We start from the raw sequence: 13,586 nt of genomic DNA, 5'->3' as shown, positions 1-13,586 counted from the left end.
ATTCACATCCCTAGAAGAAATTCCAGGCACTATCCTAGTACTATCCTAGTAGTGACAAAGCAATGGTTTAATAGTCATCCTTTAGCAGAAATACTCTGTTAGGCCGTGAACTTTCATGTATTCTCTCAATAAATTTAATTCTCATGGTAATTGACAAGAATTATGGGAACTGCTTTTAACTTATTTTTATATATGAACAAACAGAGGCTCATGGATCAGAAACATCTTGCCTAAATCACACAGTAATTCGACAGAAGAGGACTCAAATGTGGGTCCCTCTGGCACCCAAAGTGTTAACTCCTCCCATAAGTTCTATAGCAGAAAATCCAAACTCCAGGACACTAGTTATTGCCCAAGACTAGTTATTCTGCCACTTATATCTCCATTGGGAAATAATTAACTTGCATTTAAATGATAAGATGATCTGAAAGTTCAGGTTTCCATCAACTAAGCCAACAGTGGGTCTGAAGTGAACTGAAGTTAAGTCGAGTTTTTCAATTAAAGATTGAAGGCAAGGTTCCGTTTCCACAAGACATTTATTAAGCATGGGTTTTGCACCAGAAATTGCACAAGATGTCTTCTTTCTTCTTTCAGTCTAACAATATGCTGGGAGTATCATTCTGCCTATTTGATAGCTAAAGAAGTGAAGCGGTAAGGAGCCAAGAGCTTAGCTTGTGATCAACATTTCACTGTAGAGTCTGAGTTCAAGACTAATGACTTGAGCTCTCGGACTCTCCCTGTGCCCATGGTGAGCCCGTTCACATGCCCCTGGGAACCTTCTCTGGAATGTGAGTCAGTCTTGCTTGCTCTTCCCATCATTTGCATCGCGACAATACTGTCATGGCCTGGGGCCCTATGGGGAATCTGAGCGCAGGAGAATTTTGGAAGCTGAGTGATGTACATAAGATGGGCTGTGCTCAAACACAACCCAAACATAGGAACATTCCCATCTCTACCCAACCCAATGAAACTTCACTGAGGACCAAGAGAACATAGGCAATCACTTAGAGAATCTGCCATTGAGAAAAAATGAAGCGCTAACTCAAGCCCCAGCTTCCTGGAATTGACCTTCTGCTGCCTCTTGACCAGTTTTAATCTTGCAACTGGTGGTGATTCCTTCCCCATCCTGACCATCTAAATAGTCTGAAGTATTTTCCATTCACTGGAGCAAGGACCCCAATAAAGCATGACTCAGAAGGTGCTTCTGCTTCTAGAAGGGCTCTACTAGCACCAGACAGAGATGACTCCTGAGCCAAACAAAAGCCAGATGGTGATAAAATCCTGCAGCCCAGGCAAAGATGTCTTTCTCTTGGATCAAAAAACACGGGGGACTCTACAGAACAGACTAGACCTTGGCCCCCTGTTTCCAGAAGAGATAGGGTCTGGGATGGGGATTTCCTTGGTATAGATCAGGCAGCCTGGGCCTGCACATGTGGCATAGATTAATTAGAGAGATGCAAAAGCCAGAGAGGTGAGGCCAAGTGGGGCTAAGAGCACAAATCCATTTGCTGACAGGACCAGCCTCCAAGGAAATTGCCAGCCGTGTGGTCTACAGGGATCACGCCTAAGACACAATTTATAATAGCCAGGTGTTACACTGGGTTGTATGGCTCTAACAGGAGATGGTTCTAGCAGGACTTCCAGTGAGCCTCTGGTTTTGTGAGCCCATAGAACATGCGGTCAAAGAACCTTATGCGTCAAGACCTGGAAGGTCAGCCAAAGAACTGGGGGTGCGCTGGACAGAAAGCGTTCCTCTGAGAGAATCGTGCAGACCAGTTTGAGCACCAAGACGGTGGCAACGCTTCAGGAAGGGAATTAAGAAGTCTAGTGGTAGGAGGCGGAATCTGACTCCTGATTCTCAATTAAGAAAGACGAGGGTGGAGAGGTAGAAAGAAGGAGATGGTCAGAGGCAAAGGAAAGCAAGAAGGAAATGGTGACAAATGTGCATGTCCTGGAGAGGAGTCCACCGGAACCAGGTGGGAAGTGATGTGCATTTTATCTGGTGTTTTTCTTGGCGGGTGAGCTCAGAGCAGGGGCCTTCCCCTGGGCATCCTTGAAATCGCTCGCACTCCCCAGCCTGGTTTTGGCTTCCCCTCGGGGGCTGCAGTTCCCGCTGCCGGTGACGCAGCCTCCAGACAGCATGCCGTAGCCCCCACCCACAGAACTGGACCGATAGCCATAGGTGCTGGCACCGCTGAACCCAAAGCCAGCTCCAGCCCCCGTGGTTCCAGCCGCAGAGCTGCTGATGACAGCTGTGGAGGAAGGAGGGAGGGATGAGTGCGTGCCACAGGACAGGGATAGCCCCAAGTCCCCGTGTCTTCAACGCCTCCCCCTTAAGCCAACACTTCACTTCTGTCCTAGACTTGGGTTTGGTGGCACATGCTCTATTCCTGAGCTGCTCAAGCACCCGAAAACAGAGATGCCCCCACCAGGCCCCTTCTCTTTCTTTGGACAAACAAGAGGTGAGGGCTTTGCTCCACCAAAGAGCAGATGAAGCCCAAGTTTCACACAGGCCACGGAGGATACATCCGTGGCTGTTTTCAAAGTGTCTCCTGCTGCGCTGTGGGCCATTTGAGCTGGTCCATCTGAGGGGCAGCACTCCTGGGAGCCAGCATTGGCCTTGGCTCTGCCCATATCTCAGTCCCCATGAGGGGGTGCAACAGTCTATTCTCACCTTCAGTCCCGCAGGAAAGTGGGAGTAGGATTTGAAAGTGGCCAGAGTGAGCTTTTGAGGGCGCAGGACAAAGATTATGACAGTCTGCAGCACCCAGAATGTTCCAGGAGGTGGTCCTTGGGGTAGACACCCATTTGCTTAACGTGTTTAAATGGACTGCAACTAGAAGCAATACTCACAAATGCTCACGGAGTTGGTATATTCTCCAGACATCCTGCAGGGAGGGAAAAGCATGTGGATTCCAGTTTCATTCTCTAACAACCAGCATACCTGTGCTCAGTCCCACCTCTTCCCTGCCCCACTGGCAGTAACTGCACCCCAGGCTCCCTGCATACCCCCTCTCCCTCCTCAATCTGCTCTCCTCACTTGAAGCACCCCACCTCTTGCAACCATGAAGGCTCCCCCAGACCCCCACGCTGGGCATTTCTTGACCCCATTTCCATTGTTTGCATGAAAAAAATCAATATCAGCCATTGTCACAACTGATCTACGCCTGTGACCCTCATGCCAGTAATTCCTCTCTGGGTCCCCACATGCCTATGCTGCTTGTCCCACGCAGTCACTACTAGAGTATGTACAGTGCACAGAGCTAAATATTTCACATTTTGTGGACTCTGTCTTTTATAATCAAAATGTATTTCTATTAAAAGAAATATTTAGATCACCAGGGCAAATAGATACATAATCCTGCCTGATAAATATGTGCTATATAATGTGAAAATAAAACATGTTTAAAAATTGGGGAACTAATTATTGTTGCCTGCCCCGGAACCCTGCAGATGGAACCCTCTTTACAACAGGGACGTGTGTGAGTGGCGGGTGGTGTTTGGCACACACTAGCCCCACCCTGAAGATTGGCCAGAGACTGAGGGAAGCCACAGTCTCATTAGTTGCCATGTAGGGTTCTTTCCTGGAGCACCTGTAGAGCAACCCAGCCTCCAGCCACCTGTCCGACCCTATGCTGGGAAACTGAGTCAGGGGATTCCTACCCTTCTTCCAGCTCTAGTAGTTCTAAGGCTGCTCCCACTACCCACCGGCACTCCTCGCCCTCCAGCAGCTTCCGGTAGGTGGCGATCTCAATGTCCAGCGCCAGCTTGGTGCTCATCAGCTCCTGGTACTCCCGCAGCATCCGGGCCAGCTCCTCCTTGGCCTTCTGCAGAGCTTCCTCCAGCTCGTCCAGCTTGGCCCTGGCGTCCTTGAGGGCACAGTCGCCCCGCTGCTCTGCGTCGGCGATGGCCGTCTCCAGGTTGGTGCACTGGAGGCCAGAAAGTAGTATTTCAGGGGCCACAGTGAGAGTACAGTGGCCACCCCAGGTTCACTCCCCAGCATCCCATTTGGTCCCTGAGCAACGCCAGGAATGATTCCTGAGTGCAGAGCCAGGAGTTACCCCTGAGCACTGCCGAGAGTGACTCCCAAACAAAAACAAACCAAAAACGGTAGCATTTTTGTAAGCTCGAGGGCACCCACGCCTCGCTTTAACTTCCATGCTCATACTGCGGTTGGACCCTTCTCTGTCGAGCCCCACTCCCAGGAGCAAAGACCCAAGCACCTTTTCTATGATAAGTCCTGGCAGCTGTGACTAGCCCTTAGCTTTCAGAGAAGATCTTTCATTTAAAGAAGATCTTTTCTTTAAATCTTTCATTTAAAGATAGACGGGAGCTAAGAGTATGGGCTGGGTACAGGGTCCCTTATTTGAGGAAGGGGATTCTGGTGTGGGGGACCAACAAAGAGGAGCCTAGTGTGGGGGTCTGACTGGCAGTTTACCCTCCCTCTCAGGAATGAGCCTGGAAGCCCCAGGACCCTGTCACCTGCTTCTTCACGCTCTCAATCTCTGAACGTAGCCTCTGGATGAGCCGGGTCAGGTCTGAGATCTCGTTCTTGGTGTGTTTGAGGTCATCACCATGCCGGCCAGCTGCCAGCTGGAGCTCTTGGAACTAAGGAGAGATGCCAAAGCACAGACTTGATACCCAGCTCAGCCTGGTGCGTTGGGGAGCAGGGTAGAAACAAAGCCCCCCCCCACTTCACTAAATCTGTCAGCACCTACCCACTCAGCTTCCTATAGCTGCGTTCTTCAGCGTTTCTATACCTACAGCCTGATACCTGTCCTGCATATGGGTTTGTGGACCTGCAGTTATAATCAAGGCCAGAGGTTTCCAATTTTTCTTCATCTGCAGACCGGCACTGTCCAAGGACCAGTGGTCAAAACCCACTGATCTACAGGGCTATCTGGCCACACTGCCATGATCATACATGTCTGTACAGCCCCACAGACTCAGAATGACTAGTTGGCAGAGGCCTTTGTGTTCTGATGCCAGTGCCCACGACAATGTCTGACCACTGCTCAGAAGAACTCTAATGAACAAATGAATGAATGAACCAAAGTTGAAGAAATGGGTTCCTGCATTTTCTGTGACCTTCCCTCCACAACTCTGGCCTTCTTTTCTGCTCACGGAGGAAACTGTAGATTGGCTACTCTCTCAGATCACTATTCATGAGTCTTGGGGATTCTAGCCGGCATTATTTCTGCCTTTGATGCCATCCACTGACTTATTAGCAGAGATGACTTCTACCCCAGAATTTGGCTTAAGGTGAGCATAAAAAATTTGTGATATTAAGAACTCTGGTGTTTAAAAAACAACCAAAGAACTGAACTGTCATATCACCCAGGAATTCCACTTCTTGGAATTTACATGAAGGGTTCAAAAAAATTCAGAAAAGACATCTATGTTGATTTCAGTATTATTCACAATAGCCAATATCTGGAAACAACCCAAGTGTCCAGGAACAGAGGAGTGGATAAAGAAGCTACGGTATATATACACAATGGAATACTACTCAGCTGTAAGAAAAGACAAAATCATGCAGTTTTCTGTGACTTGGATGGACCTGGAAAAGATCATGCTGAGTGACATTAGTCAGGGGAGGGACAGACACAGAATGATCTCTCTCATATGTGGGAAATAAAGAAACAAAGTAGGAGAATCCAAATGCCCAAAGTCAACAGACACTGAAAACTGATTTTCATTGGGAAGCTACCACAGTGGAGGGGAAGAGAATAGGGTGAGGGAGGGGAGACACTGGGCAGTGGTGCAGGAAGGTGGATACTCTAGAGGAGGGCGTTGTTCTGGAAGGTGTTATGTGTGAAACCCTATCACTAATAGTATTGTTAGCCACTGTGCCTACAATATAGCAGAGAGCTCTGGTGTTGGTGCACCGCCTTTCTCTAGCCCTGGAGTAAGGCTCAGCCCTGTAGTGGACCCCTGACTGGCCGTAGATTCAGGATTTCTCTTAAAGATCTCACACACACACACACACACACACACACACACACACACACACACACGCACAACAAGGTAGGAGCTCCTCTCTAAGTTTCTTCACTTTACCTTTGATACTAATGAGACACTTGACTCCTGGTTGGTGACTTTCTCTTCCTTCTTGGCAAGTTTGCACAGGTGGATCAGCCCTGCCCCACACTGAGCAGCTGGGAGGACAAACCCCCTGGTCTGCACGAGCGGGGTCTCTCTGAGACAGGCAGTGAAGGGCCTCCCCGGACTTAAGGACCATGCTTCAGGCCGGTCAGCCCTGCCCTTTCTCTACCACCACAGTCAGTCTGACCCTGCTTGTCACTCCTGGTTAAATCACCTCAACAACCACTGAAACTTTCCAAGTCCCAGCTTCTTTATCTATCGCTAAGGGAGAATAAAAGCTTTATTGTTTCCTACTGTTCTTACTGCAAGTTCTCAGAATTAGGTGCTTTCCTGTGGGTGTTTATTCTAACTGGAGAAATGCAGGTCTGAGTAAGGCCCAACAACAAAAGATCTCAGTCACGTTTAATTATTTATTTTTTGTTTTTTTTCTTTTTGGGTCACACCTGGCAATGCACAGGGGTTACTCCTGGCTCTGCACTCAGGGTCGGCTGCATGCAAGGCAAATGCCCTACCCACTGTGCTATCGCTCCAGCCCCCAATCATGTTTAATTCTTTCAGAAGACTCCGAGTGGTTAAGCTCTGGCCATGGACAGCCCGGTAGAGTCAGGCCACTGGCCATCCCTGACCAGGTGGGATTTGGATGCTGGGGCTGTAAGGCCTGAAGCTGAATCAAAGCTCAGACCTATTTGTCTCCTACATCTTGAAGGTCTCCCCCCACCCCCTCCCAAGGCCGAAGCTCTTCTGTCCCGAGGCCAGGGAGGGACATGACAAAATCTCCGTGTGAATTTCTCTTGCAAAGGAATCTGATGAACAGCAGGGAACAATTAGGAAGCTGCCATCTCGATCTGAGAGACCAGATTATATCTAAGAATCATTTCTCCACCCACCACCCATTAGAGACATTAAGATCTAAGGGACTCGGACTCCCCCTTCATCCTTGCAGTCAGACTTGAATGGAAAAAAGGTGGGAGTTCCCTGATCTCAGATGAGACCAAAGAGACCCCCTCATTTATTGTAATTAGGGAGTCGAGATGCTAACTTCCATGTTTTTCTCCCTCCTGAACTCCGCCCAAAGTTGCACTTTCAGAAAAGTCAGTCCTGACCAGCCAGCCCACTGCTCCTGCAGCCCGAAGCACTGACCGGCCCCCGCAGTCCTGCCTACAAAGGTTTGTGCTCTCACTCTGCAGCCTGCAGGCCTGCCTGGTCTAGGTGGATCTGAGGACAGTGCTCCTCTTTCCCCCAGAGATAGAGCTGTGCTCCCAGCAAGCACGCGGCAATGGCGGGTCAGGGGACTGGACCTGCGGCTCCAGCCGGGCCTTGGGGGGGTGGGGAGCAGCTCACCTTGGTCTGGTAGAGCGCCTCGGCCTCGGCCTTGCTCTTCAGGGCGATGTCCTCGTACTGGGCGCGCACCTCGGCGATGATGCTGTCCAGGTCCAGTTTCCGGTTGTTGTCCATGGACAGGATGACGGACGTGTCGCTGATGTGAGACTGGAGCTGGGCGATCTCCTGGGGGGGACAGAGAGAAGTGTGAAATGCCCCTTGTGAGCACAGAATAATGCAGAATGGCTCCTGCCCAGCAGGAAAAGTCCCCGATCCCCTAAAGGATGTAAGATGTACTGCCCCAAGCATCCATGAGTGTACCAGCCCAGAAGCTTCCACGCCACATCGGAAAACTGCTGGATGGGTATGAAGCAGCCCAGGAAAATCTCAGCCCTAAGTTTGATGCCTGGGCTGGGGGATTGGGGGTGGAAGGGGCACTCATAGGAGGAAGCTAGATACAAAAAAACAAAACAAAAAAAAAAAACAGGGAGGCTTGGCCAATGGGCTGAGGAATGAAGCCAGAGGGTCCCAAGTGCTGGAGAAGAGTCTAATACTCCCTCCTCCATCTCTGGAACCCCTGACAGAGCCCAGGTGACAACCAGGCAGCAGAGGAGACAGAAATGAAAAGGTCTTTGGCTGGAGGTCAGAGGCACTCTTCAGGAATTTGGCTTCCCTGAGGAGGCCCGGCTGAACCGAAGTCCTACATCATTGGTGGGTACCAAGTGAGATGTCCTTCGTGCTGGGGACCCCCCGGCTCTGAAAGTGACTGAGGAATAAGTAAAGGATCTTCCCATTCACCAGTGGCAGGGCAGGAGGGGCTGGGACCTTACCCCCTCGTACAGGCACTTGAAGAACTTGATTTCTCGGTCCAGCGCGTCCACCTTGGCCTGCAGCTCCACCTTGCTCATGTAAGCTGCGTCCACATCCTGAGGGAACCCAGACATCCTGGAGGGGGCCCTTCCTCCAGCCCAGGAGGTCTCCCCTGCGAGCTGGGTCCCCAGTCCCGTCTCTGAGCCGCAGTCCCGGAGCACAGGACCCTGTCTCTGTTCTCTGACCCGGTGTGAACGTGACCATGGTACTGAGCACTGGCACCGAGCTCTTGACGCATTCACATTCAACACAGCGATCGTCTGGATAAGGCTGGGTAAAACTCCAGGTGCCCCAGGAGCTCCCAAGCAGCCCTCTCCGGCAGGGGATGTGGGGGGGGGGCTCTATCTCGAGGCTCATGGCAGGAACACACCCCTGCACCTGCTCCCGAGGTCACCTCCGCCGCCCCTCCTCACCTTCTTCAGCACCACAAAGTCGTTCTCTGCTGTCGTGCGCTTATTGATTTCCTCCTCATACCTGCAGGAAAGCCTCTCTGTGAGCGTCCCCGTGGTGGCGGGTGGAGGTGCCCGCGTAAGGGAGCCATCTGCGTCTCTGCTGCTCCGTTGGCTTCACTTAAAATCTGGCCAGCACGTGAGCCAACCTCCCTTGGGGCCAGGGACTGAGCACCCCTGGGGGCTGGTTCTCCTCTGAAGACCGAGAAGCCGGCAGGTGCTCCCTCCCCGAATTGCCTACCCAAATCCCAGGAGCACGCCACTGCCCTTTCAACCAGGGGCAATTCAGGGGGCACCCGAGCTCCTGGCACTCTCCCAAGCGGGAGATGAAGGCAGACAGAACTTGTGCATGGGGCAGGGAGAGGAGCCCTCCCCGTGCCCGGGCAGAGAGCTGAGGGGCCTCCCAGGTGGTCTCGGCACCCCCGTTGCCTGCTGGGAAAGCCCAGTCCCAGGGCACTGTCCCCGCTCACCTCTTCTTGTAGTCCTCCACCACGTCCCGCATGTTCCTGAGCTCCGAGTCCAGCCTCACCCTGTCCCCCGACAGCCCCTCCAGCTGCTTCCGCAGGCTGCTGATGAAGCCCTCCAGGATGGGCTCCAGGTTGTTCTTGCAGTTGCTCAGGTCCAGCTGCTGCAGCAGCTCCCACTTGGTCTCCAGCACCTGGTTCTGCTGCTCCAGGAAGCGCACCTGGGAGCACCGACAGACAGTCAGGGGAAGAGGCCGGGGGCTCCCTTGGGAGGGCCGAGGGTACACTCAGGGGCTGGCCTGTCGGGCTCGATCCTCCCGCTCTTAGTCTGGCGGGGGTGCCCCTTCTTGGGGACGGCCCCGAAGCTCAAGAGGAGCCTCTGCATCATTTATCTCTGCCAAGATTCACCCCACACACCTGCTTTAGCCTGGCCAGTGTCCACCCCGCCGGGGTCTGCCCCTTGGACATGCCACGAGGACTATAGTGGCTTCATGCAGGGGACCCTACCAGGAACCTGACATTGCTGTGTCCTCTCTGGGGCCTCAGACGCGGTGGCCTCCCCCAGCCCAGTCAGAGGCAGGTTCCTGTGGTCTTTGGGGTGGGGTGAGGGGCTCTGGCATTGATGTCCCACACTCCATGACCTCGGGACTCTTCCCCAGGGAGAAGGCAGTGCTCCCCAGTGGCAGAGGGCCTGTCTCCCTGCCCAACACTCCCCACGGTGCCAAATCCTTCTTTCAGGACCAAGGCCAAGGCCCTCCTGAGCCCTTCACCCTGGGCCGGTCTGTCACCCCCAATCACCCAACGCACACACCCAGGTCTCCCCTTCCAGACAGGCTGCTTCCAGACACCCCGGTCACTGGGACTCTCGGCACCTCCCTCTCGAGGCTCACGGCCATACCTCACTGCCGCCCCGGCGAGCTCCAGAGGTGCCATTTCCCAGCTCCCCCCACCCCTTTGCTCAAACCCAGTGCTCCCACGGGGGTCTGAGGTGGGCCTGGGAATGTGCATTTCTAGCATGCTACATCACTGGGGCAGAGAGTGTCTTGGAGGCTCCCGTCACTCACCTTTCTGGTTGGGGCTGCTCTAGGCTATACCACAGCCAGCCGCAGGACGCCCCTAGCTTACGGACATCACCCTCCTACTTCTCAACACCGAGGCCACCTCCTGCCTCCCGGAGCCCACCGCAGGTGCCTCTCCTGCCACACCTGTCACCACCGCTTGCGTTCCCGTCACCCTTGTCCTGGATGTGTCCCCTTTCCCTCCTTTGTGCTCCCTGGACCTGCCTCTGGGGAAGGTGACCTGCTTTTCTCTCCTCAGAATGGGGGTCCTAAGGGCCGTGGGGGTGGAGCAAGGAGGGGGGATCTGCTTGGCTTTCTCCAGAAAGTCCCACCTTGTCGATGAAGGAGGCGAACTTGTTGTTCAGGGCCTTGATCTGCTCCCGCTCCTGGGCGCGCACTTTCTGGATCTCGGGGTCCAGCTCCACGTTGAGGGGTGCCAGGAGGCTCTTGTTGACGGTGACCTGGTGGATGCCCCCTGGGGGGCACACAGTCGGGCAGGAGGGCCCCAGGTTCACGCTGCCGAACATGCTTCCGGCAAAGCCGCTGGCCCGGCTCCGGCCAAACCCGAACCCTCCTGCCCGTCCACTGCTGCTGGCTACATTGAAGGAGATGCCCCGGCTGCCACCCAGGCTGTAGAGACTCCGGCTGCTGAAGCCCCCGCTGAGCCCTTTGGCCCCTGCCCTGTAGGAGGACGAGCTGGCCCCCGTGAGCACGGCAGAGCAGCCACTGAAGCCCCCCTTGGCGGTAGTTCCGGACTTGTAGGTGAACTGGCGGTTCATGCTGCACAAGCCAGAGAGCTGGAGTAAGACGCCGCGCCAAGCCCCAGTGCAGTTCACTTGCGTAGATCTTGGTCCCCCCCTTTATAGGGCTCCGGAGGGACTCTTTGTCCTAATTGGTGGGTTTAGCTTGCCTGCGAGCCAGAAATCATCTTCTCCCAGCGAAATCAGAGACACCAGGCAAATAGCTTGAAACATCCCAAAGTGCTGGGCTGGCAAACCTCTTTCATGTAATTGGAGTCTTACCTAATTAACACAGGATAATTAGTCTGGCCAAATTATCCCTCGAGAGAGATCTTGGCTGTGCGGTTTGTCACCACCTCAATCGCCCTTCCCCAGGGCTGGGGGGGTGGGGGGAGGGACGGGATTGCAGGGGTATGGAGGGAAGATCTGTAATTGACGATGTCATCTGAGAGATCTCTGTGCCCCAGCATCAGATGGGCCGTGTCAGGAACCAGGCTGAGCTGCTTTCATGTGGTTAGGCAGAGACTCCCCAGCCAGGCTTCCCAGGCTCCTGCAGACAGTTCTCAAGGTGGCCGGGCCCTGGGGGGCTAGTGCCCTGGGCATCTACTACCCCTAGGTAGTAGCCCCTGCTGTGCTTTAATAGCAGGCTTCCCCACACCTGGGAGGGTGCCAGTACACAAAGACCCCTTCGGTCCTGTCCCTCCCATCCCTAATCCCATCACTTCCCCCATAGGAATAGACACACGGTTAGAGCCTCCCTGATAGCTGCCCTGCGGGACCCCTGGCTCCCAAAGGCCCATCCCCTTCTCTCGGTGTGGCTGGAGAGGATCTGTGGTCCCCCACATCCTTAGACGGGGGAGCCAGGCTCAGAGAGCTGAAGACAACAAATGTTCTACTGTTTCGTGGAGCTCATTAAACATCCTCACCATTTCGTCCCTGAACTCTTTGTCAGAGAGATTTTGTGTGTGGATGTTCCTTGCTGAGGCTTCAGGGCTCCTGTCTTCCTCCAGTCCTCGTGATTTTCCCATGGTGCATGAGGCAGTCTTGGGCTGGTGAACTCTTCTCTCCCCCTCTAGGATATTCTCTTCCTTTTTGGTGTTCCAGTGTAACTATGTGGAGCCTCTTTGGAAACGGATATTATGGGCTATACAGGGGGGATTTAACTGGGGGTGGCGTTAGCATCCGCCCTGGGGAAGCCACGCCCTTCACCTTTCTAGCCTGTGGGCGGGGTTTAGCAGGATTCCTGCTGGGAAAGCTGGCCCAGGGTCCTGCTCTTCATTCACCCCCACAGCCAAGTTCCATGAGCTTTTCTTGTGCGTGAACCCCAGAGGACCCGCTGTGCTGCTCTTCCTACCCACCATCAGAGCCATGCAGGGTGGTCTGTCTGTCTGTCTGTCTGTCTGTCCGGTCAGTTGCCATTGCCTTTCTCCTCCATGCAGCCATCCATTCTTAGAACACCCTCTAAGGGGCCGACTCCAGGCACGGTGGTAAGCTCTGGCGGTGTGTGGAGTTGTGGGGAGGTGGGGGAGGGGTCATAAATCAAGGAAACAGAAGCCTCACTCACAATTCCATGGCATGAAACTCATATTTCATTAGACCCTTGACATGACTCATGTATGTGACTCCAGAGTTTCATTCTTTCCAAATTTCTAACACCCCCATGGTAGATTGTTGTCTTTGTAAAATTGTATTACAAAGACAATACATGTTTATTTTGCTGCATGTTGTGTTGGAATGAACAGTATGTCAATTCTGTACAGAGATTAGATCTTTCCGGTGTGTATTATGTCACCTTATTATGCTTTTAATCCTCTTGAACCAAGCCAAGTTCAACTTCCTCCTCGGTTTTTATTTTTCTTCTTCTTTTTTTTTTTGTTAAAACAGTTATTTGGGGGTTAAGAAGATTCATTTTCTCAGGCAGTTGCAGTTTCACTCCTAGCCACTGCACTGGGCAATCTCTTTCCCAGAGGCTGTCACTCCCTCCCTTGGGGCTGAAAGCTAGATTTCCACTGTGAACCCCAAGACTGCAGTGCAGGGTGCGAGGGATAGGGAGAAGCAGGCTCTTCCAGTCTCCTCTACCACACCCCACCTGGCCTGCCACCGGGCCACGTGGAGGGGATTATCAGGTCACTCATGCAGATCCGGTTCCTCCTACCAGGTCAGCCTCCTCAAAAATGTGCCATTTCTCTTCTCCAGTTCAATGTCTCTACCTGTGTTCCAGGAATGAGAGCCAGGAAGTTCCAAGGACAAGACCCAGACCCCAGCCTCTATCTTTACCCACCAGGAAGATGAGCAAGGGACAGAGCAACTTTTTTGGGACCTCTCAAACTGCACCCTCTGAGACAGAGTACTGGACTTAGTCCTAGAGGACTAAGCATTTGCCCTGGCTTCACTCTCTAAGACCAGGTACTTCCCAGCACTGCCAGAAATGAATCCCAAGCACTGTGCTGGAAGTAGCCCCTTACTCCAGTGTGAGTTCAAAGTGTGGGTGCGTGATGTGTTGGTGGTCAGGGACCATCTCCCCACCCCAACCAGGCAATAGTGATGGGCAAATGAAGGAGGGAACCAGGGTACCAGGTG

General features: G+C 53.2%; 1 protein-coding gene across 1 annotated transcript; it reads right to left on the bottom strand.

Annotated features, from left to right (window-relative positions):
- Window positions 1–1,995: 1,995 nt before the first annotated feature.
- Window positions 1,996–11,045, bottom strand: LOC101545632 (keratin, type II cytoskeletal 73). Its single transcript, XM_004601506.2, has 9 exons — window positions 10,599–11,045; window positions 9,215–9,429; window positions 8,709–8,769; window positions 8,256–8,351; window positions 7,447–7,611; window positions 4,483–4,608; window positions 3,709–3,929; window positions 2,854–2,888; window positions 1,996–2,252 (listed from the first exon to the last, which is right to left on the bottom strand). The coding sequence occupies exons 1-9, from the start codon at window positions 11,043–11,045 to the stop codon at window positions 1,996–1,998; spliced, it is 1,623 nt and encodes a 540-aa protein (XP_004601563.2).
- Window positions 11,046–13,586: the final 2,541 nt, after the last annotated feature.

Source organism: Sorex araneus, chromosome 2, assembly GCF_027595985.1.
Source record: "Sorex araneus isolate mSorAra2 chromosome 2, mSorAra2.pri, whole genome shotgun sequence".
NCBI lineage: Eukaryota > Metazoa > Chordata > Mammalia > Eulipotyphla > Soricidae > Sorex > Sorex araneus.
The sequence above is the reverse complement of the archived record's forward strand: the minus strand, read 5'-3'. Positions and strand labels throughout refer to the sequence as shown.